Below are 25,435 nucleotides of genomic sequence, written 5' to 3' on the forward strand. Positions count from 1 at the left end.
CTCTTTCAAAGGGAGTACAGGATGCCACTAGAAATTTTTTACTGTTTTCACAACGTGTATAGGAGTGACCAGTCGCATAAAATATTGTTGGTACGCAATCTACCCACCACACTTGTCCATCTGCAACGCTCAAACAGGGCGAGGGATCCATCAAGCTCAATTTCGGTTCCCTCGGTCACTACTGCTTTGTGCAGTAAAATACAAGATCAAGACAAGATACTTCCACCCCTTTTATGTGTCAGTTAAACCAAGGGGCCACACGAGGACAAGTACAGTAATTTGCTCTTCATATATTTCCATACAGCAAAAAATGAATGATGTGCACAGAAAAAAAAAATTGCTCCTGTTTGCAATTAATGTAAAACTGGTACAAGGGTAGGAAAAAAGGAGGAAAAAGCAATGTGAGAAGCACACACAATGACAGGACCAATATAGACAATGAAATATGAAAAAGCTCGTGCAAGTATTACTGCTTGGAAATCAGTATTAAAACAGACACACGAAATCCATCGTATCTTGTAATAAGGCACAAAATGACTTCTTGACACCATTTCTGATCAACTATATACATCGTAACTTTTAATCAGACAATGCAGAACTGCTCGCAACGCTCGGTGAACAAGTCCACAAGAAAGTAAGAGAGAGAGAAAAAAGTGCAGAATTAAATCATGAAAATGCAAAGGAAAATGATGGCTTACTTCTCTCCTTTGTTATGACGTGAATCTAGCTGTGAGCACAAGCAGACAAGGGCACTGTGAAACAATTTGCAAGGCACTTTTTCTAAGGTCTTGGTAGAACGAAGAACGCATAGCCAACTAACTTGCTGGGAAACATCATAGATGTTCTACGATCCATTCTGAGCGCATTAGTACCATTCAGACAACGGCTTGGGGCAGAAGGTTAAAACAGTTGCTGTCTAAAACGTTCAAAGGGCACCCAAAGGGCTAATGGTGGAATGTAAAATTTGCCGGCGCTTGCCTGTTGTAGGCCGACCCAAGTGCAAGAACACACAGATGACAACTGACCACCCAAGGCTGCTCATGAGTAACAGTTTACGAGGAAGCCCCAAGCATCAAGCCAAACTACAAATTTCACCATTCAAGTATGGTAGAATCTTGGTAAATGAAAACTACCTACACAGAATTGCTGGTTAAATGGAGAAGCATGCTCTTAATTAGTTGGCTACATATTTAAACAATTTAAAAACACTTTCCTTAAAGAACCAAAATGTATACAACTCCCTATAATCAGAACCACAGGATCAGTATCTAAAAGACTTTTTTTCCAAGGAGAACTCTGAAATGTTTTTGCAACATCTATCTTCTGTGAAGAAAGTTACTCTTAGAAAGTGGCAGCATAAAATTTTGAATGCAATACACCTTGTCATTTTCTGATTTTTTTTAGCCAGCTGCCACATTTGCTTCTAATACTCAACATTTCTGACAACAGCATTAAGAGGGCATACGACAAAGGGCTTCACATCTATCTCGGTAAACGGAACTCGCGTTTATCGGAACACGTCTCTTCGGTACCTGGAGGTGCCATTTAACAAGTTTCTACTGCATTCAATGGGAAACCCAGAAAGTATGTGAACCCTTAAATGGTCTCAATAATGAACTTTGTCGCATATGATTGAGGAACTTAAGCTCCAGTGACTGGTTAGAGCCAAGCTGTTATTCGCACCATTGATTATTTAATGGATGAAGATCTGAAATGCCGAGTCCACAACTGTGTGGCCTCACAACAATGCATATAGCAATTTTCCATGCCGTGCCTGCTACAGCATCAACGTCGAGCAGCTAACACATTGTGCGTGGCTTTAGACTTCACTATATCCCATAATTCAAAGTTTTCCTGAAAATGCTCGTTGACAGACACAAGTGCATGCACAGAGTAGTATAAAATGATGTAATCTGCTCTAAACACCATCAGCTGTGGTACCAGCATGTATTGCAGTTACAGAACTTTAAGAACCTGCTGTTTCATTCAAAACTAAAGTTTCCCAAATTTTTGTGGCATTCTGCATACATCTATAGTCACTGGAATTTGACTTCATTTCCCAATGAAAGTATTTATTTCACTTCTCTTGCAATTCAGCGCGAAAGTCATAGTCGGACCTCAGCCGAAGCTTCCTCTTACACAGCAGACAGAAAATAAGGCACGGTCTGACTTCTTAATGCTTTTGTGTGATGCTTTATATAAGGCTATGTGTGGCAACATTGGACAAATGCAGAGGCTGGTGCGTCCCCTGAAGAGACCCACTGATATTCCGTTTCGTAAACACTGATGGACAGTGTCAGTTGGAGCCATCTAGGGGTTGACTGTACAAGATGGGCAAAAGCCCATCGTAACATCTTTTTTAGCTTAAAAATACCGATGCGCATCTCGTGCTGCCCGACAACAATGTAGTGTATATAAAATCTTTAACAATGATCAACACAACTAACTGCTAATCACAAGTTTGTCGCATCAGATGAAAGGTACTGTCGAGTGCCTTCCAGAAGCTGATAAAAACATGAGGCAGTAATGGGAAAAAATGAAAAACAACTAAATATTAGCAATATGGATACAATGGAAACGTGCTGCTCAAATGGTACAAAGCATCTATCTACGTTGAACTTTTCCTCGCCCTGAAATCAATATTCATAGTGTTAATATGCTCAAGAAAACTCTCGTATGAACAGCGCTCCCAGTCTGCAGCAGTTATTTTCAGCAGAGGATGTTAGCTGTGAAGCACCACTCAACACTTATCAGTGATTAGATGATAACCACATGTCATTTCAACACTGTAAAAGAATGTATGCATGTTACAGAAGTCTCAACAATTAGGATATGAGCCAAAACCTACAGCACTTGTTTTAGTGCTTGACCTGCTAGGAGCTGCTGACAACTTTTCTATTTCATACTCTGTTTGCTGTCAGCAATCACAGAACACAGGCTGTGAAAGTTTGGCCACCGCTTCGAGCCAAATCGTCTCACAGTATTGTCCTCTTAAAGGGCCCCACACCAGGTCTGGCCATATTGTGCTGACAAGGGCATAGCGTACATTGCGCGACAACAATTGTGTCTGCATAGTATTACATTGCTACGTCTGAAATTACAATCCAAATGCTGTTTCCCTCTTCACTCGCTGCCGCCACACTCCAAGCCGGACAGTGACGTAATAGTGTCCCTGCGCCTACATAATCGTGTCTGCAGTGTGATGTCACTTGTGGCGACACGTGATTCGAGAATTATTGAAGACAACGTGCGTTATCTGTGCGATCTGTTGCTTGAATTGACGAATTGAAGTTTAGAGAAATAATAAAACACGCAAACGGAATGTCTGCGAATTTTTTGTTTTACTTCGCACAGAAGCGAGAGAGATGTACTTCTGCTTCGTCTGCTTGTTCCCACGGTCATGTGGTCACATACGCAGGCACTGAAACTATGCTATTTTCTACCGTGTTCCAGCGCTTGATCATGCTCTGCGATCTGCTTGTTCTGCCTCAGTATTTGTGTTGCTCTGAGTTATACCGCTAGTCATGTGTCCTTGCACACAGCGCACAAAATCGTGCGCTGCGCGAACAAGACAACAACTCACGCGGGGCGCGGTCAGCAGACATGTGTAGCCCAGGGAAAAAAGCGAGGAGAAAAAATGAAGGCGGGGCCTGAAGACGCGATCCTCGAGGTCCGGTATTGGAGAATGCAGGGAAGGCTAGATGGGGCGAGTGGAGAGAGCGTCTTGTTTGGCAGTGAAGCCTGCCTGCTGAAATCATGGTTTTGCGGCACTGAACTATTTCTATCTTGGCTATTAACGAGCCGATGTGAAAGATTTTTTGGACAGAACGCTCCCTAGAGGACACGTAATAACTTCCAGCATATAACCAGAATTTGATATGGGGCCTGGTGAGGGGCCCTTTAAGCAGACCACCTACCGTATTTACTCACATAATGATCGCACTTTTTTTTGTCAGAAAAATTGACGCAAATTCAGGGGTGCGATCATTACGCGGGTTAAATTTCCTGCGGAAAAGAAAAAAATTTTTTTTTCGCCTCGCGTTTGCTGCGGGATGCGAGATTGCGGGTGCGGGACACCAAAACAAAAATGGCGGCCGGCGGAGCAAGCCGAACGCGCCGAACGCAATTTTTTTTTTCTTCTCGTGAGTACATTACGTGTATTGAAACAGTTTCTTCCGTATCAGTGATGAATAATATCGTTAATATCGGCAAGTTTGCGGCAGTAATGTAGCCATGTCCACTTGGAGGGGACAGAATCAGGTGGGCGCGCTTAACTGCCAGTGACACAGAAATGCATGGCCGACGTGCTGCGGAAACTGCGGCATCTGTCTTCACTACTATCCTAATACGGCACGTTTCCGCTAAGGGTGGGCGAATATCTTAGCTGTGTTACAAGCGTCGGCATATGAATAGGGTACACTTTTAACGTATCAGAGTAAACGTGGCTACTATCATTGCCGCGCGCGATTTGTTGCGTGCTCACGAGTGCAAAAGCAGATGAAAAGAATCGAAATGCGCCTTTATTGTTTTTGTTGACATCAACCATTATAAAGCCAACCCATAATAAAGGCGATTTTGGTTGTACCTCATTTTGTCATGGAAGTGCGGAAAGTGATGAAAGTAATGAAATGAGGCATCTACTTAAGAATGTTTGGTGCGTGCAGGCCGCTTGGCTTGTCTTGAAGAGTCGTTCGCATAGCATTCGACAGATGGTAAGCGCGATCATTATTAGCTAGAATTAGCACACGACATATCGCTGCGGCAAGTTCGGGGTGCGATCATTACGCGGGAAATAAAAAAAATCGAATTTTGACGACAAAATTTAGGGGTGTGATCATTACGCGAGTGCGATCATTATGCGAGTAAATACGGTAGTCAAAATTGCACAACTAACCACAGCTGGTATCTGACACGAAGGCCTGTGCATTACATTTTTACACATACACAACTTTCTAATGTCACACCAGCCATATTTTTTAGACATTTCAGAAATATTACAGTTTTCGTGGCTCATTTCTTAAACTACAAGTGGATCATACTGTATGACAGGCATGAGATGCAAAGGCAATAATGGCTGCTGCTGCACCAATCATAAGAGTGCGATAAAACAGTGAAAGCCTCAAGAATTTCGAAATACAATCTAACAAGTAACTTTAATCTTGAACTTCATATAGGAGTAAACACTGCTCCTTGTCTGCAAGACTTCATTAGTATTCAAGTGCGCACAGCAACTTAAATTTCGCATGAGAACCTGCAGGTGAATATTTTATCAGCAGGTGAATATTTTATCAGCAGATGTATGTGGTCGGTGTAGCACCGGCTACTTTTCCCCTTCGAAGTTGAAAAAAGAACGTTAAAGCTACTTAGGGTCAAATACTGGCCTCTGCAGGTTTCTATGTTCTTTTTGCACTAACCTCCAATATGAAGAGCAGGCCTTGCATAAAGCTAAATTAGTAAATTACTGAAGCTATTGTAAGACTCCATTAAACAACTACACTTTGAACCAGAAATTGGTAGCATACATAATAGAAAAATTTTGCTTGTTTTATGTCATTTTTTTTTTGCACTAGTAGTAGTTAATTGTTTTATTTAGGTTTACTTGTTCGCTGCTTTGAGTCATGCTGTGCAATGCTCAGCTTCCAGTCTTCAAGCAGTGCTTTGCCCTAGAAATAAGCAGGCCTGCTTTTCCTTGAGCACGTGATATTTGGCTAGACTGAAAGCGATATGCTTGTAGTCATCAAGGACAAAAGCTGTCTAGAACATTACCAGCAATCTTAAATCTCCAAATTTTTATTAGCTTCCTCTACTAGCTGTGACCCTACTCCAGTTTCAATGTTAGCCATTACCAAAAGGAAAAGATGCCGTTAATCTCACGACTTCAAGGAAAGACAAGTGCTACGCACTGCACCCCCCTCCCCACTTCCTGCCTTTAGGAAGGAACGCTAAAATGCACTCTACTACAATTGTGGCATGGAAACACAATGAATGACTTCCTTTTACAACTTTCACTACCTCGCATGTGAAAAAAAAAGTCTGAATGAGGAAAAACATGACAAACACTGAAGCACCGTAACGGTAAGGCATAAGTTTGGGCATCTTAATTTCACTAACACGGGCACATCTAGCACTTTCTTCTTGGATTAATATTCCATGTCTCAGTGGCTGGCACCTCACATTACCTGTCAAGTCGGGCTTTCCCTACACTGCCAAAAAAGAAACCATCACATAGAGCCCTCACACTATGTGGGCCGATGTTCTCACACTTAATGTTGTGCAAAAGTTGCCTTACAACAAAACTGCTACAAACACTTAAAACACACACAGAGTGCATCATGTAACTCGCGCTCCTCTTGCAAAGTGGCCAGAAAACCAACAGACTAGGAGACGCCTTGCTTTCGCCAGTAACCCTCTCCTACAACTTCTGCTACAGGTCTGGGAATGTGCCACAAGAGTCAAAAACATCGAATGGGAGAGAATGCAGTTAGTTCTTTTCGTACGATTTGGGCTACCAGGCCGGTGTAGATTGTGCGTGCCCATGATCGTGACAATCTTCATGTTGGTAGACCGGATTCTCCCTCCCCCTGGAATACACAAACGCACCTACAGGACTTACGACAAAACCCAGCACATTTCCAACTGCCTGCTGCTCTGTTCATGCCCAGCTAAGCATGGGCATTGTGCGATGCAATAATAAAAAAAAAAAATGATACAGAGTGAAGACAAAGAATACATGGTGTGCAAAGCACAGGAGAGGTTAAGTGAGGGTGCAAAAAAGCAGATGTGCTTTGTCGCACCGTAGTGTGTGCTACGAGCTTTCTGTTCAACTTGACATCAACGTTTACCTTCTGACGACGGCTTTCTCGTGACTTCACGACCTTATGGGCACTCACCAAGTCAGTTATGCCAGCAGCCAGAAACTTCCACTTTACAGTTCAGAAAAAAAAAAAAAAAGCTTATGCCAGGCCTAACCTGTTTCCAGGCATTGTTCCTGTTCTTTATCTGTCTATCTTTTTTTTTTTTTGCTTCAAGAACTATTGTCATTTACTGAGCCAATAAACAGGCATAAGATGTGTTTACGACTAGATGCAGGACTGACAACACTGGTCATGCGTATTTATGTGAAAGCAGGAAAAGCTATTCTGTTAAGCTACAAGTGCGCAGTCCCTTGAAAATCTTCAGAACCACGAAATGTGTTTGCAACAACGCGTAACAAGACCGCTGACATTATGCTTTTCCAGGTTCCAAGGGCTTTCACTACCAAGAACGTATTTAACTGACTGCTACTGTCTGCAGTAGGAGTCAGCTAAATAGTAATGTTGCACAGCATTAACATATTGTGGTCCCTTCCGTTATGATAGCACGTGGAAATCAAACAAGCTCAGCCCGCACAACCCATGTGAGTGCCACCCTACTACAATTAGAAGACAAATCGTTTGCTTCTGTGCACCCTCAGTTAGTCGAAACGAGATGGGGGAAGGACGACAATGAGAAGCTAGGACTTTGCGAGACGCAACACGTGTAGAATGACCTCGTCGACAGTCTGGTTATTGAGCAGAGTCTTGACAGCACTGTCGTCAATGACCACTGTGAAGAGCAGCTTGGAGTTCTCACGCAGCCGGTCCACATAGTTGTAGTTGTCGGGACTAGCCGGGCTGTGGCCGCAGCGACGGATGACCGCTTCGAGCAGTTCATCCACGGGCTTGTCCGGGTATCCAAAGCCCTTCAACGTTGGCTCATCAACGAGCAGGCCCAGCAGCTCGCGAATGCTCTCGCAAAGAGCCTGCAGAAAAATAAAATAAAACAAGAGCATAAGCAGGACTACACATGGTAAACGAGCAAAAAGGATGGGAGAACTCTCGGTTCCTTGGCAGTTTTGATCACTTGAGATAGTATACGAGTGTTTGCTGGCTAACATTTTCAGGGACAATCTTGTACACAAAAGCCCAAGATAGTGGCTGGAGTGATAGCGCTATGGTAGCTTAACGGGTAGACTACCACATGCGTAATGCAGCAATGTGGATTTTGTTGAATAAATGATCTTTTTGTACACTTTCGTCTTCCTTTGCTCTATTATTTACAGATTTCAAATAAACCTAAGCATTACCTTCCCCTATGCTTTCTCTAGATTCATAGTCATTTTGTATGAACATTGTAAATGAGTGACAGAGAGTGCTTTATTGAAACGCAGAGAGCTTTGCCAGTTTAGCAGCATTAGCTTCGACTGCTTGGACTGTGCATTTACTGTCGAGAAAGTATGTCTCGCTTCACTGATACAAGAAAACTGCAACAGTATTCCGCTGGCTGTTGAAGATAGAGGGACAGCGCTAAAGGAAACTTAAGTAGACAATTCACGAACACTGACCTCTTTCCTATTTCCCAAAATCTGAATTTGTGCTAGGTAAGTGTGTGCCAAGCTGTTCCCTATGTATGATGTCAAAGAACGGCAATCAATATTTAAAAAAGAAAGGCGAGTATTCATCTACAAGTTTCTGTGCAAGGACGGAGGAAAAGACAGCCTATAAGACAGAAATAAAGAGAACAACAACTAAAAAAAAAAAATAACCTCAGTGCCCTTCCACTCTGTGAAGAAGGATGACCAGCGAAGCTGTGTATGCAGGCCCCTTAATGACGAACTGCACCTACGCTGTGGGTTGGCCCGGCATTTCACTATCTTCGGTATCGGCACACGTATGGGGAGTACTTAACGCCTGCTTCACCTCTACCCCAGGTCGAGCCGGTATTGCACTATATCTGGGATTGGCCCACGTATGGCGAGTGCTTCAACCCGGCATTGTACTATCTTCGGGATCGGCCCACGTATCGGGAGTGCTTAATGCCTGTTTCACCTCTGCCGCATGTCGACCCGGCATTGCACTATCTTCGGGATCGGCCCATGTATGGGGAGTGCTTAACGCCGGCTTCACCTCCACCACAGGTCGGGCTGGTATTGCACTATATTTGGTATTGGCCCATGTATGGGGAGTGCTTAACGCCTGCTTCACCTCCGCCGTGGGTCGGCCTGGCATTGCACTATCTTCGGGATCGGCCCACGTATGGGGAATTTCTTGCTTACAACACGAAAATTTCCTTGGAGGGTAGAGGTATATAGCTTCGCTGAAAAAAGTGGCAGTCAGCCGACAGCATAATATTGTTACGTAGGAAGACGCAGACGAAAAGCTATGTACAAGTATATTTACAAGAAAATACGCTGCGCTTGGCCAAGAGGCAACAGCCCGCGCTAGCTTCTCATCGTCGTCGCCGTCTTCGCACTGCTCGCCTTTTCGTGATCGCACATATTGTTCCGTAGCACTACTCCCGGCTGCAAAAGCGCCGTCCCGGAGCGACTAAAGATCGGACTCGGAAGCAGTGTAGTAGGCCTTGAGCCTACTCACATGCACGACATCACTTGATGCCAGAAGAGAGGACGAGGTTGAACCCACAGGAGCAATTTCGTAAGTCACAGGCGTCACCTGGCGCAGCACGCGGTAGGGCCCTGTGTATCGCGAAAGGAGCTTCTCTGAAAGTCCGACGTGACGGGAGGGCGACCACAGGAGCACAAGCGCACCAGGCCAAAACTGTACGTCACGATGGCGGGCGTTGTAATGACACTGCTGAGTGGCTTGTGAGGCCGTCAGTCGAACACGGGCAAGCTGGCGTGCATGGTCGGCGAGGGCGATGGCGTCGCACTCATACTCGCTTGTTGAGATCGCAGCAGGAGGAAGTGCCATGTTTAGGGGCAAGGTACGTTCGCGACCGTACAGTAGATAAAATGGAGAAAATCCGGCGGTGTCGTGCCGGAAAGAATTGTACGCAAATGTTACGCAAGGAAGGGCAATGTCCCAGTCGTGGTGGTCTTTGCAAACGTACTTGCACAGCATATCGGTAAGAGTACGGTTTAACCGCTCTGTCAGGCCATTGGTTTGAGGATGGTATGAGGTAGTTCAGTTTGTGTTGAAAGGAGCAGGAACGCACAATGTCAGCGATAACTTTCGAGAGGAAGTTTCGACCACGGTCAGTAAGCAGCTGTCGCGGGGCGCCATGAAGCAAGATAATGTCACGCAAGAGAAAGTCCGCTACGTCAGAGGCGCAACTGGTAGGGAGAGCCCGAGTGATAGCGTATCGGGTGGCGTAATCAGTCGCGACGGCTACCCATTTGTTCCCAGAGGATGACGTGGGAAAGGGACCGAGCAGGTCTAATCCAACATGAAAGAATGGTTCTACAGGGACGGTGATCGGCTGGAGATGACCGGCAGGTAGCACCTGAGGTGTTTTCCGACGCTGGCAGGGATCACAGGCAGCAACATAGCGTCGAACGGGGCGAGCGAGACCAGGCCAATAGAAGCAGCGGCAGACGCGGTCGTACGTGCGGGTTACCCCAAGATGTCCTGCAGCGGGTGTGTCATGCACCTTAAAGAGTACAGTCTGTCGTAGGCATTTTGGCACGACAAGAAGATCAGATCCGTCAGGGAGGATGTTCCTTCGATACAGAATGCCACCCTGGAGGACATATCGGCGAACGGATGTGTTGGTAGGTGTAGAGCGCAGACGCTCGATGAGTGCTCGCAGCGATAGGTCTCGGTACTGCTCATCGGCGATGTTAGCGAAGGCAGACACAGAGAAAATGCCGTTGGCGCTACTACTGTCGGCTGCGTCAGGCTTGTCGACCGGGTAGCGAGACAGGCAGTCAGTGTCCTTGTGTAGACGGCCAGATTTATAGGTGACAGTATACGAATATTCTTGGAGGCGTAAGGCCCAGCGACCAAGTCTTCCTGTAGGATCTTTCAGTGAGCATAGCCAGCAAAGCCCGTGATGGTCTGTGACAACGGAAAAGGGTCGGCCATATAAGTATGGGCGGAATTTCGCAACCGCCCAAACTAGGGCCAGACACTCACGCTCAGTGATGGAATAGTTGCACTCCACGAGTGAGAGGAGCCTGCTGGTGTAAGCGATAACACGGTCGTGGCCATGCTGGCGTTGTGCCAGTACTGCGCCAATTCCGTGACCGCTGGCATCAGTACGGACTTCGGTAGGCGCAGAAGGATCGAAATGGGCCAGAACGGGAGGCGTTGTGAGAATGTCGATTAGATGTGAGAATGCAGAGGCCTCGTTATCGCCCCACTGGAAAGGGGCGTCTTTTTTTAAAAGCTCGGTTAGTGGTCGTGCTATGGCGGCGAAATTTCTCACGAAACGGCGGAAGTACGAACAAAGGCCGATGAAGCTGCGCACATCCTTGACACACTTCGGAACAGGGAAGTGCGCAACGGCATGGATCTTGCCTGGGTCCGGCTGCACTTCGTTCGCGTCAACAAGATGTCCAAGGACAGTAATCTGGCGATGGCCGAATTGACACTGATGCGTTGAGTTGCAGACCGGCTCGACGAAAAACGTCCAGGACTGCTCAGAGGCGCTCGAGGTGCGTAGCGAACGTTGGGGAGAATATGATAACGTCATCCAAGTAGCACAGGCACGTGGACCATTTGAAACCGTGAAGAAGGGAGTCCATCATGCGTTCAAAAGTGGCAGGGGCGTTACATAGACCGAATGGCATCACTTTGAATTGATAAAGACCGTCGGGTGTTACAAAAGCAGCCTTCTCGCGGTCGAGATCGTCCACGGCAATCTGCCAGTAGCCGGAGCGAAGGTCAATAGAGGAGAAATAGCGAGCACCGTGGAGGCAGTCAAGGGCGTCATCAATCCGAGGTAGGAGATACACATCCTTTTTGTAACCCTGTTAGGTGCCGATAGTCCACGCAAAAGCGCCATGAGCCATCCTTCTTTTTGACCAGTACAACAGGTGACGCCCATGGACTATATGATGGTTCAATAATGTTCTTGGCAAGCATTTTGCGAACTTCTGCGTGAATAACTTGACGCTCAGCCGGTGACACTCGATACGGGCGGCAATGAATAGGAGGGGCATCGCCGGTATTATAACGATGTTTGACAGCTGTAGTTTGGGCCAAAGGACGATCGTTAAAGAAAAAAATATCGTGGTAGGAAAACAGAACGCGGTAGAGTTCACGAGCGTGCTCGGACGGCAAGTCGGGCGCAATCATTTTCTGTAAGTCAGCGATGGTACAATTTGCGGACTGCGATAGTAGAGGAGCATCGGATAAAGTGTCGTCTACTGCAATGGATGCTACCGAGTAATCCGCGAATGAGCAAAGCTGGGCCAGAGACATCCCGCATGGCAGCACTTGTGTCGTCAAGCCAAAGTTGACCACTGGCAGGCAGACACAATTCGCGGTAATAGATAAAACTGTATGAGGTACTGTGATCCCGTGGGTAAGGAGGACGTCTTGCATAGGAGCCGCGATGTAGTGACTGTCGGGGACTGGTGGGGAAGACACTATGTCAACGTAGGTCAGTGCGGAAGGTGGCAAACGAACGAAGTCGACGGAACTGAGGCGACTGGGGTGTGGTTCAGCAGGATCCAGAACAGGCAGGTCAAGGCGGAGAGTACTGGCGGAACAATCGATGAGAGCAGAATGTGCGGAGAGGAAGTCTAAGCCGAGGATGATGTTATGGTGACAGTGGGCGATGACTGTGAATAGCACGATTGTTGAGCGATCGGCGAAGGAGACACGGGCGGTGCACATACCAATTACGGGGGCTGTTCTGGCATCGGCGACACGGACAACAGGCGTCGTGGCCGGCGTGATAATTTTCTTGAGCCGGTTACGAAGGTCAGCGCTCATTACAGACAAATGCGCCCCAGTGTCTATGAGTGCAGACACAGAAACACTGTTGACTTGCACGTCAAGAAGGTTCAGATGAGTGGGCAACGTCAGTAGAGGATTTGGCGGCGTAGGGGGCAATGCAGCGTCACCTCGAGGCGCTGCATCGTCTAGTTTTCCGGCTGGGAGCGGCGTCCGAAGGGAGTCGGCGAATAGGAGCGACGGGGCTGGGGAGAGCGAGATTGTCGTTGTTGGGGCGAAGGCGAACGAGAATAGGAGCGGTTCGCTGCAGGAGAATCAGCGGCGGCGTTATCGGAGCGTGCGGCATAGGGACGAGAAGGGCCACCTGGGGGGCTAGAGTAGGCGGTATAAGTAGACCGGGTCGGGGAACTCCAGCGACTGCGACAGTGCCGAGAAATGTGCCCGATTCGATGGCAGTGGAAACAAATGGGCTTCTCGTCAGCAGTGCGCCATTCTGATGGGTTGCGGAAACGTGGCGGGTAAGAAGGTGCGGGACGGTGTGGAATCGAAGAAGCAGGGCGGGTATCAGGACGATGGGCCGAGCAGATGGTGTGAAGACCCATGTTTTCGAACTCTTGGCGGACAACTGCCTGGATCAGTGAGACCGTGACTGCAGATGTGTTGTGGGACTGGAGCCGAAGGCAGCCGGATAGGCGGCCTCGATCTCACGCCGGACGATCCTGGTAACATCGGCAGTGTTGTTGGGACGAGGAGTGTCGGCACAGGAAGATGTCGCTGGGGTGTTGGGCAGACGGGCAAACTGCTGGTCAATACGTCGGCTCTTGGCGAGTTCCAGGCGGCGGCACTCTTCTATAACAGCATCCACCGTCGCTACGTTGTTGCAAACGAGCAAGTTGAAGGCGTCATCGGCAATGCCTTTGAGGATGTGGGCAACCTTGTCTGCCTCAGTCATGTGGGTGTCAACTTTGCAGCACAGAGCCAAGACGTCCTGAATGTACGTGACATAGGGCTCTGTTGACGTCTGCACACGGCCGGAAAGCGCCTTCTGCGCGGCAAGTTGGTGACCGTAGGGGTTGCCGAACAAGTCCCAAGCTGTGTCTTAAGTGAATCCCAACTGGTGAGCTCATCTTCGTGCGTGCGATACCAAACTGTAGGTGTGCTACCGAGGTAAAAGACTACGTTGGCGAGCATAATAGTAGGGTCCCACCGGTTATTGCGGCTGACGTGTTCATACAGGCTGACCCAGTCATCGACGTCTTCCCCATCTTTGCCCGAGAATACGCCAGGATCACGGGGAGCGGGGAGAGTGATGTAGGTCGTCGAAGTGGCAGCAGGTGTCGGAGCCGGGGGAGTCCGGTTGTCGTCGCCGGGAGCCATGAAGGAAGGCTCGACGTACCGTCCACTGCGAAGCTCCGTGACGAGGTACAGGGAACGTCCACCTCCACCAGATATGTTACGTAGGCAGACGCAGACGAAAAGCTATGTACAAGTATATTTACAAGAAAATACGCTGCGCTTGGCCAAGAGGCAACAGCCCGCGCTAGCTTCTCATCGTCATCATCGTCTTCGCACTGCTCGGCTTTTCGTGATCGCACATATTGTTCCGTAGCAATATTTTTAATATCACTTTTGGCATTTGGAGTGATGAACTTTTGCCATCACTTTTGTCACCTTCAGTTTGTCTTGACACCGTGATTTCACTACACACTTCTTGTAGAATGTAGGAGTCCAAATTAGAGCTAGTTTTGAAATGGAGCCAAATGAATCAAAGTAAGCACACAAGAAATTAACGGCTGAATGTTATATTGATGGAGAGTGCCGAGGACCTGATCTGCGCTTGTTTGGCCCCCTGAGGCTCAAAGTTCCTTGACAAGAGTGTTGACGTATTTGTCTGGTACTGTCAACATCCAATTTTTCAGACTCCCTAAGGGCTGCAAAAGCCTGAGAAAAAATAGATACATGCATTTCACTGCCCCCAAGAGCTCAAATAGTCGCAGGCATGTCGAAAATAGCTCTGAAGGCCTGCCGGTACACTTCGCACGGGTGCTCGTACTGTGACAGGAGACGGCGGGTGCACACGCACATAATTAAGAGGAATCTCCAGCTCGACGGCTCCTATCTAAATACATGGGAAAGGAGAAATTGTTTTTCTCGGCAACCAGCGCACCAAATTTGATGACGTTTGTTGCATTTGAAAGCATGAGTTAAAATATAGTGACTGTTAGTTGCGAATATTTTATTTGGGCCATCAAACTTTTAATAAAAATTGGAGAAAATCACAAATTTTCAGAAAACTAAACTATGAAGTTCACTCTGCAACTTGACAATGAAAAACAATATTTCGCTTCAGTAAACTGTCCCTAATAGTACATCTAAAGCGGACAAATTATGTTATACATGACTGTCAGATAAACCACTAATACGCGAGTACAACCTTTGCGAACCCCTTATAGTAAGAGTCACCCAAGATATAAATTGACATGTCAAATTTGTCCGCTTTGAATGCTCTTACAGCCGCAGTTTACAGACCTGCGATATTTGTTCCTGGTGTAGAGCTATGGATTTGTATACTTCGTTCTTTTACATTTTTTCTTCAAACTTGCAATTAGTGAAAATTCCTTTTAAAAAAAGTTCAGGCCCTAACTCGATATGTCACTTCCTACAGACACTAGAATTTAAATTTCTCACTCAAGATCAACAAATTTCATTAAAATTGACCCAGTGGTTATGTCAGAGAAGTGTTTCTGCGTTTTACATGCACCTGAATAGGTGGCATCAGAGTTGGGCCCGAGCTAAAGCTTCCTCTTAAAGAGATACAGAATAAAAATCGAAGAATATAGAGGAAGCCCCACAATTGCATTCCTAAGACACGATTGCTACAGTATATAGTCATTAGTCGGGTTACTTTTGAGCGGATGGCTTTATTTTTTACTCTTTATGAGCGGCCATCGCGTCACTCGCAAAGCGCTCCCGACAACAAGCCGGCGGATCTGACGTCACAACTACCCTCAGCAGCCGCGGAGCGAGCTGGCCGGCTGCGCAGTTTTGTTTTCCTTGCGCTGCGCAGTGCTAAATGCAAAGTTCTAGTGAGAGCGATAGCATGAGCGGAACTTTGCGACTTGGATGAGCGGCCAACTGAACAACCACGAACGATAAAGGCGTATGCCTACGATCCGTCCGCGTTGTCAAGCGAAATTGACGACGACCCGCCGCAGCAGTCCCCCTCCGCGGTGCCAAGAGAGTCTGGACCAGCAAAGTGGTGTTTACACTGTGCATTCCATGTACACGCGTTCGCCTCGAGAGATCAGGGGCGGCATCATAGGTGGAAACCAGATATAAACGCGGTTCCTGCGGCTCGGATCGCAAGCTCGCACCTGTCACGAATGAGTTAGCGAGACGAAAGGCGCACGCCTCATTGACAGTGTTGCATCCGTGGCGATGCGCCCAGCGTGATTCACTCACGCAAACGCTTTGCCATGTTTGGCTTCAACAGAGCGAGGACGCTTATGCCTCAGGCTATGTAATGTCAGGCGACGTAAGGAATTTACTCTTCGTTCTGCGCAAAGCGGCTTGCTCCGCCCGCTTGGATGGGTAGCTGCTAGCGCGTAAAACATGAAAGCCACCAATGCACAATACAGGTGCCGTGAGTACACACTGTAAAAAAAAAAAAAAAAAAAAAAAAAAACGTAGAAATCGTTGAAGATATTGACGCGTGTAGACCTCCCTGTACCTACGCCATCGGAGCAGGTGTGGCCGGCGGCGTGAGCATAACAGTCGGCTGCCGACTCTCGCGCGGCAGGTGCTTGATGCGCGCAAGTAGCTGTTTTGAGAATAGATGCGATGAAGCAACGGGTGAGGATTGAATCCAGGCATGTGCAGTGACTGAAATGCGCCTCTGTGAGCAGGGAACCTCTTGTTATTCACGGAGTGAACGAGTACATGCGCAGCGGTTTCAGCGTGCCGTTGTTTCATCGCAGCCGAGCACTCCTTCCCTTGGTGCACACGAGATGGCGCCACCAGTCTCATGTCGGCGAATTTTTTTTCGTCAGCCGTCGCTTCAGACGATGCGGATTTCGATTCATTCTGGCAGAATTGGCCAAATATCTGGCTCAGAACGTCGTACAAACGACAAATTACGGTCAAACGGCACCTGTGCGCAAAACTACAGCGTGAACAAGTACGCGAGAAAAAGACTACCGCTGCCTGCCGTTTTCACATGCGCACAGCAGACCCTCGGCATTTTGCGGCGTTGACACGGCTGCTCCACACATCAAACCACAAATCCACGAAATGAAAGACGAGGTTTTCGAACAGCTCACACGAGGAAGCGGTACGAATAGGACGGTCGAACAACGAAAGCGCGTTGCTGCAAACATCTACCGGCCCCTTCGTGCGCTCAGTGTGGACGATCGCTCGCAATGGACCTCGAGGTGGGTAAGCGTGACGTGATATCCGGTTTTGCCAGAGCTTTCGGAGGAGGCCGGTAGGTGCTGTGATTTGAGAAATATTCACTAAAATAATTACTTTTCGCTCACTTCTCCTCAGAAAGAGTATTGTTTTGGTCGCTCTCGGTGCGACAGCTATCACTGGAGACAGAAATCTCGGCGACAAATTTTTTATTCACTATCCCTTTAAGGAGTAGATACTGTGTCCTACTCTTTATATGTATCACTGCGCAACACTGCTGTATTGGAGCGAAGCTGACCTTCGGGAACTGGCATTATGGAACGCATCGTGCTTTCCGAGCTTTGAGGCCATTGGCGAGGATTACAAAGGCGGAGTCAGCTCCATTGCTGACAGTGGCGAATTCTTTCAATGAAAGACACGGCACCGAACAGGAAGAAGCTTTGCAGCGAGCGTTGAAGCAGTTAGGCCTAGCATTGCCGCGGTGGCGGCTACAGTTACCAATAGATCCGTGTGCGAGAGCGCCTGTTCGAGGAGGCGAGGTAATAAAAATGGCGGCGGTGGTGGTGGCTTCGGTCCCGGCAAAAAAAGTACAGAAAATTGGACGCCAAAGGGTCTTCGTACCTGAAACGTAAGACATTCTTATACATTGGTTCTACGGGGTACGTGGCGGTATTGCGAAGGCATCCAAATTATTGGGCATCTGAAAAAATTGATTGTTGACTGTACATGGCCATTCCTTCACTGTAAGTTCTACAGTGTAGCAGAATGTGTTTGAGCGCTCCTACGGAATCGCAGTTGCTGCAACGGGGACTCAGTTTCATCGAGGCGTGGCTGTTTCAATTCAACATACCGCATGTGGAGGAGCTTGGGAAATGTCATGAGTGAAATAAAAGCATACGATGAAAAAGTGTTCCTTATTTGAATTTGCAGAATACTGTTAGGTTACGGCAGATCAGTTCTGCAGAGGCCTGCAAGGTCAGCAAAATTCATAACAGGGAAAAATTGTCGTCCACCCGACTGTTGTATGAAGCTACGAAGGAAACTCATACAGGTTTCGCAGAAATCACCATTAAATTGCATGCTGCATGGGCCAACTAAATGTAGCCAAGAAGAAAATAACAGGGGGCTTTCCATGAACTAACATTTATTACCTTAGTTTTTCAACAAGGTGCTAATGCATAAGTTGTGAAAATGTTGAGAAATGACTGGTAACAGCGTATATAACGGTTCGTTCCTTTTTCCCAACAAAGAAGGAGGGGAAAAAGAAAACGTGACAACTCGTCCCCGCACCAGTGATGTAAGTGGTCACAGAGGTAAACATTGTCATCAATGCATTGTGTATATTAGGATCGTGCAAACCTGGACAACGGTCTTGCCAGGGTCTTGCAACGGTTTGGAAAGCAAACTGTTACAAGATTGCGCTACTTCATGTGTGATAGGGACCAAAGATGCGCGCCAAAAAACTGCTGATGTGGCGAGAATAACATGCAGCTGCTCGTTCCCAGTGACCCTATTTGACGAGGTTTGCGTAAAGATTGATACAATCTTCGGTGCACAGAAGAGTTGTCATGGTCACACCATTACTTTTTTATTTTAATTTCTACAATAATTTATTTCACAGGCTTTCTTTTTTGTTACAAAAATGTCTTCAAAAATTAAAATTAAACTCTGGGCCAGAACCACGATACGATTATGAGGCATGCCGTAGTGGGGGACTCCGGTTTAATTTTGACCACCTCGGATTGTTTAACGTGCACTCAATGCAAGGTACACGGGTGTTTTTGCATTTTGCCCCATCGAAATGCCGCCGCCACTGGGACTTGATCCCGAACTCGGGCTTAGCTGTGCAACATCAAAGCCACTACGCACCACCACAGCGGGTTCTTTACAAATCCTAGGTTGTTTTGAATGCTAGTGTCGGTTGTTTGTAAACGTCATCCACGACTTCTTCATTGGCATCTTGTCGATGAGGTAACTTTATAAATTTAGCTAATTGAACGTACTCGTACATAATGAACCCAAAATATTCACATTGGTCACCATAAACGCCCACTAAGGTACAGTGAACACCGTTCACATAGTGACCTCAGGTAATTTTTAATTCTTCATGACTTACAGTTAAGATAGCAGAATACAGTAGAACAAATGTGAAGTGCCATACTGGTGATTGCACGCTTGTTAGTATTTCACATTGCTTGCCGAGAAAAAGCTCCAACATATTTTTCAAAACAATAAAAGGATGAAAACGTTTACTGGCTTTCCATTGTGCATCGGCGTTTAATATTTTGAATAAGCTTGATTTTTTTTAGGCTTATTCGCGGTTCTGCCACAGGCACCATAAAGCCAGTGTAAAACGGCAATTGAGCTTTTGTTTGCAAAACAATAGTGCATAAAAGCTTTGGACTCAATCTGCACAAGTCACATCGTAAACATTGTTGCTACGAACGTAATTTCGGAGGTTTGCAGTTTCTCTGAACGTGTAATTATGACCACAATTTGGCCGCTAAGGTTGACTAAATATGAAACTTTACATCCTTGGCTTGCTTCCTGCAGCGGCAAGAGCCCGACATTGTGTGCTGAGAAGATAGTGTAGCCTGGGCACAAATTGAGTGACGATAGCAGTTGCCACTGGATATTAGTGACCAATAAGTTTCATGAAAGCAAGTAGGTTGTTTGTCGGTGTGCCGTACTATAAACCCGGTAAGTGGATGTGGTGCACGTGTGAAAAAAATTTGCAATGTCACACCGTTTGCCCATTACTCGACGCAGGTGTACAAATAGGGCGCAAGATCGAGTGCTAAAATGTGCAGCGAAACAAGCTGAGCAGACTGTACGACCATATTCATTCACTGCAGCTTTCCTTCCCGACTGCCCCCATGAAATGAGCGCCAGTTTAACTCCTGTTTAGCTGGTCTGCACATATGTAAACACGTAACACTTTGATAAAATATTCGTAATGCATTGTATAGCATAAAAAAGTTTTAATTTTCTTGTAGCCTAGTTACAATTATGAAACCAGACACTCCAAAAATGCAAATGCTGATGCGAATTGCTTAGGCTTGGATTGCAGGGCCAAGTGCAGCCAGTGTACGCGTTCGGCTGTGTGTGGTTGCCACTGGACATGCACATCCTGCTAAATTTCGGAACTTCATTCGAAATCAGTGTTTTGCTGTTGGTTGGTACAGCTTGACGATTTGGCGCGATTGGCACAGCACCTCCATCCCTGTGCTTTGCACTGCCATCCTGCACTGCTTATATACAGTCGTCGACGGATTTTTTCAGACTCCAAAAATTCGGACTTGATGCATACTCGGGACTTCATAAATACACTGTCAGAGTTCCCATAGAGCTAATGCATCTTTGGAACCGATTTCTTTGAGAAATTTAGCCTGCAAAGTTTGATTTTCCTGACTAAGTCGCTCGTTTTGAGCCACGCTACTCGATTTTGGGAGCTGCCATCTTCATTTCTTTGCTGGCTTGGCCAGGCTTGACTTCCAATGGCCCGCTCTATAGCCTCCTAGATTGGAAGGCACACGCTTTCAATACAGAGCACGATATTCTCCGGTATCAGAGGCCATGCCCGCTTCTTTTTGGCTGACAAAACGCTTTTTTTCTTGTCAGCACTATTGTCATACTCACTTAAACGGACACTAAAGGGAAACACTAAGTCAATCTAAAGTAATATATTAGTGCTCGAGAATCTCCAAGACATCAATATTATCGTGAACAGGATCTTAATAATTGAGAAATCGAGGTAAATGCAGGACATGATTAGAGACTCCCCCGGGACATTCAAGCACTTGTTCAATGATGAAAGCATTGCTCAGTTAAATTCTGCCGCGAGTATGCAACTACTCATTGCAAAATACATCCTCGAAATGTATTATATAAGATGAAATGAAATTCTACTTGTCCAGTTCCACTTCAGGTTTATAAAAAAGAACTCATTGAAATTACCATTGACAACGACATGGGCAGTCGAAAGGTTTCGTTTTCGCTTGACTCCGCGCCGCCCACACTTTCGCATTTCAGTACTTTCCTGATCGCGTAGTGCTGCGCTGGTTTTGCTGGCTTGCGAAACTCGCACAAACTGCAGGTAGCAGAGAATTCAACTTCAATGTGATGTCGTGGGATGCCCGAATAGTCTACGGCACTTGACTACAAAGAAGCTGCAGCGGCGAATCCGCCTCTCTGTCTTGGATCGGTGCCGCCTTCTGTCGGGCGTCGTTTTACTCACCGACGGCAGAGAAGGTCGGTGGTGGCGAATGCAACGTCACCACACCCCTGGTTGGGTGGCAGGAGATTTGAATTTCGATAAAGGTATCCCGACCTTTCAGATACAATTTTCTCGTAAGCTTAGTCTTTTCTTGGCACAAAACAAGCATTGCAAGGTTTCTGGAATGGTATTCACAGTTTACGCCGACTTAGTATTTGCCTTCAGTGTCCTTTTAATGCGGGATAAAATTTTTTTGTTAAGTTTCGGTTTCTTTTTACATGTGCTGTGTCTATAAAGCAGACGTGTCTCGAAGCCATTGCATCTTTGTGTGTGTTTGTGCAGCTTTGCATTTGTGTGATGGGCACCACCTTATGCATCTTCGCGAGAGCCAAGTGGTGTGAAGAAATGTGGCTCGTTTCTCCTATCGCCATGGCAATCTCCGGCAATAGGGATTTCCAATGCGGTCACGCTCTTGTCAGAATATATATGGAGACGACATCACTGTTGCACGAATCCAAGCAAGTCTGATCTCCTCCAAGCGTAGTATGAAGTAGGGCATTATCATAGATATTTTTTAGCCACTCTAAGTCTAATAAGTTTTAAGTCTGATCCCCTCCATGCGTAGTATGAAGTAGGGCATTATTATAGATCTTTTCAGGCCACTCTAAGTCTAATAAGTTTGTTTTTGAGTGAACGTGTTTTTCGGAGTGTTCGATTTTTTTCAACTACTTTTTGGTCCCCGAGGACCGGAAAATCAGGCACCGACTGTATACTACAGATATTCTTCTAAGGACACCACCGTTCCCTCCACAGCTGCCAACCAATAATTTGGACACGACAGGGAGCGCCAAAAAGCTCAAATAATCAAGAGTCTGAAATACCGGATTTGCCTAAATATAAGCGGCCAGAAAAAGGCGAGCCATATTTTTGGATCGCCACTTTCAGACATACATTTAATTTCATGTGACTAGCATGAAACGTGTTGGCACCAGCGAGCAACGGCATTTTTGGCAATATGGCACGCATGCTGTCTTTCATGTGACTGGCGCAAAGCGCAATGACATGTATGAACGACGTCATGCATGACATAGTACCAAGCACGCTATCTTATCACAGTGCTGCTGCCTGTCACGTGAAAATTAAGGTATCTTTGAAAGTGATCATCGAATACAGCCCAAATTTGACAACATGTAGCTGCGCGCACAGGCACTTGCCTTTGGCATAGACATTCCGTGGCAATGACTTTCCAGCAATCTCTTTTATGCTATTTCTTTTTACATTTTTCACACTTCGCCAGTGATAAGAGGACGCCCCGCACGAATTATCAACAGTATCAGCCGGCCATGAACGGTGGATAATAAGAGTGACATATCATTGAGCGGAAGGCATCACTACAAAATCGAGGCCCACATCTCAGCCATTGTCATGCTGTCGCTACAGACAGATGAAAGTACAGTCAATGCATGCACCGAATTCTCATTGGGGACTACAAGATTGACTAGGCTTTGCAAGTTTCGGTATTGCAGAGCCGTTGGTGACATGGCCGACAACCACGCAGGCGACATCTCAAAATGAAAATAAACGTAATTCTGACGACTTGGTGGCCAAATTAGCACACAGTTGTGCAATCGGAGTCCGAATTATCGCACGACGCGCTGTAGAGTGTCGGAAATTTCGGTCATCCTTAATGCCTATGAGGCTAGTGGCGGTGCCACGGCATGGCCGAATTATCGGTCGGTGACTGTAGTCATTTCTATGAAGATTTCTAGCGACTTCTATGGCCACTGCCACTTAGCCTTCTGGTGAGTGTGTGACTCTCTGCAAAGTGAATAATACAGAACAGCGATTGAAATACGGATGAAAAGTCCAACCAAAGTGAGGGCACACACTCGCACCTGTTCCGACAGGATCCGGGCCACAGTGCCTGCCTGGGCACCCAGCTTGATGCCACTATCCGTGTTGGCCGTGCCTCCCGGAGTGGCGACGGGGGTCGGGGCGATGCGGTCGTCCTCCTCGTCGAGCAGGATGCGGTTGAGCAGGTCGCGGTGGCGCTTGCGCATGTGTCGCATGAGGCAATCCTTGCGAATGAAGGCGCGGCCGCACTCGTGGCACGACCGGGGCTCTTCCTTGGTGTGGGTCACCATGTGGATCTTGAGCGAGGGCTTGATGGCAAAGCGCTTGTGGCACGTTGGGCACTGGAATGGCTTCTCACCCGTGTGCAGGACTAAGTGACGGTTCAGGTCCTCGAGCCGCGTGAAACCCTTGCCACAGTCCTCGCAGACGTGTGGCTTTTCCTTTAGGTGCAGGTACTTCATGTGCAGGTCTAGCCGAGCCTTGCGGTTGAAAACCTACAAGTAAAGTAGGAAAATGTGGCCATGAACATACGTACTGCGTTTTATCGATAGCTTATCTAAGTACAATCACTGTCATACTTAATCCAAACATGCCTAAAGCACCGCTGGTTGCACTTATAAATACCCGAACAAGGAATTTTTGTGGCACAATAGTTATTCGAATCTAGGCCGAGAGTTCTTTTTTTCAAATAATCATATGCCAAACTCTAGGGCAGGCTTAGATTCAAAGATTTTAACAAACGTGCCAGTCTGCAATTGAAAATGATAAATATGGTGCGTAGCTAGCACCATCTAGAAAAGTCATCTAGCATCACAACCGCTACTAGCCGTGCCAGTAGCCAACTAAAGTACACAAGTGATGTCGCCATTTTGAGCTGTGTCGTATGGGTGTGCAGCGTGGCGTTATCGTAATGGCACCAAACAGGCGATACCACTATAGTGTTGCTTTCAAACGAAAAGTTGTTCTAGCCGCAGAAGCATCGCCAAACGTTCAAGCCAGGCGGGACTTCGCCATCGATGAGAAAAACATCCGTCATTGGAGGGGGCAACGGGAGATGCTTCTTGCGTGAGCCGCAAACGAGGAGATGACAGTGATAAGGACGATAAGCGCGCAATAACCGAGAGGAGGTGTTCACCGAGATCGCGCAGCATTTCAACGCGTATGAGCCATGCCGCACTGTCTGCGCATGAGTGGCCGAGTGGACGCAAGCTTGCGCGCATCCGGAAGTGTACGAGCATGCGAACGAGGCTAGCAGCGATGACGACGTAGAGTGACCTTGGCATGTTCATATTAAATAAATGCCGTTTTCATTTTGTGAATGCTGTCCTCATTTTTTTTGTTCGGCTTACATTCGAGGTGAGCTTGTTTATTTTTTCGGGCTTCGGACATTCGGCGGTCGGCTTAGAATCGGGGCCAGCCTAGATTCGACTAAATACAGTATGTTCTATACCACAGCAACCAACAACATTCTAGTTGTATCGAATGCCTACACCAATTATGGGTCATTTTCCTTTTCATATGATCCAGCCAAGTGCAAGACATTAATGACAGACCAAACAGTGCAACAATTTGTCGGTTACAAAACTAACCTTCACTATTTCATGCTTGCATTACTTAATAAATGAAGAAGCAATTGATTTATACGGTCGCAAACATTCACTTTTCTTTCGTTCACATACTCAATGTGTTTGTATATAAAACCATATAGTCTAGGGACCCTTCTTAAGACTCCTACGTGAGCTATGGGATCCCACCTTTATACATACTTGTAACTTGACTGAATTTCCTTTTCCTTAGCGCCTATTCTGCTGCTCTGGTCATCTGCTATACCCTTTACGTGACCTGCCCAACTAGCACACTTATTTCTCTGTGATCCACTGCTTCTCTGTAATCCAACCTGTCTTCCCGTAACGTCACTGTGATATGTGGTATGCGGGAGTGCGAAGCATAAACATATGAAGACAGTGACCCGTGCGGTGGCGAAGTGGACAGCGACTTTTTGCAAATACCCGCGAGAGCCATCATCATCATCGACACCGATGATGATGATGATGTCGATAGTGGCGCCTCAAAAAGCATGGCGCGAGAGAGTGTGGCCCGTGGCCCCGTGGCGTGAGCAATGCACGAGGTTCGGCGTTCGACGGCAAAGAGCTTCCTCGCTGGGCATCCGGCCCATAGGAGCTATCGCCACCCGCGTCACTACGCCACACCCGAGTCAACGCTGTCGCCCGCTGAGAGGCTACCTCGTCTCGCTCTTCCGCTGGACAACTGGTCCAGGAGGGCTGGCGGTCTTGAACCA

The 25,435-nt window shown here is 46.9% G+C and overlaps 1 protein-coding gene across 1 annotated transcript in view; it reads right to left on the reverse strand.

Annotated features, from left to right (window-relative positions):
* Positions 1–217: 217 nt before the first annotated feature.
* Positions 218–25,435, reverse strand: part of LOC129384565 (uncharacterized) — a gene marked incomplete at its 5' end in the record, with an annotated part of 54,670 nt that continues 29,452 nt past the window's right edge. The window contains 2 exons of the mRNA XM_055070071.2: positions 218–7,780; positions 23,178–23,630. Coding sequence (XP_054926046.2) covers positions 7,493–7,780; positions 23,178–23,630 — 741 coding nt within the window. The remainder of the gene's footprint in view (positions 7,781–23,177; positions 23,631–25,435) is intronic.

The sequence above is a fragment of the Dermacentor andersoni genome, chromosome 5 (assembly GCF_023375885.2).
Source record: "Dermacentor andersoni chromosome 5, qqDerAnde1_hic_scaffold, whole genome shotgun sequence".
In the NCBI taxonomy this organism is placed as follows: Eukaryota; Metazoa; Arthropoda; class Arachnida; order Ixodida; family Ixodidae; genus Dermacentor; species Dermacentor andersoni.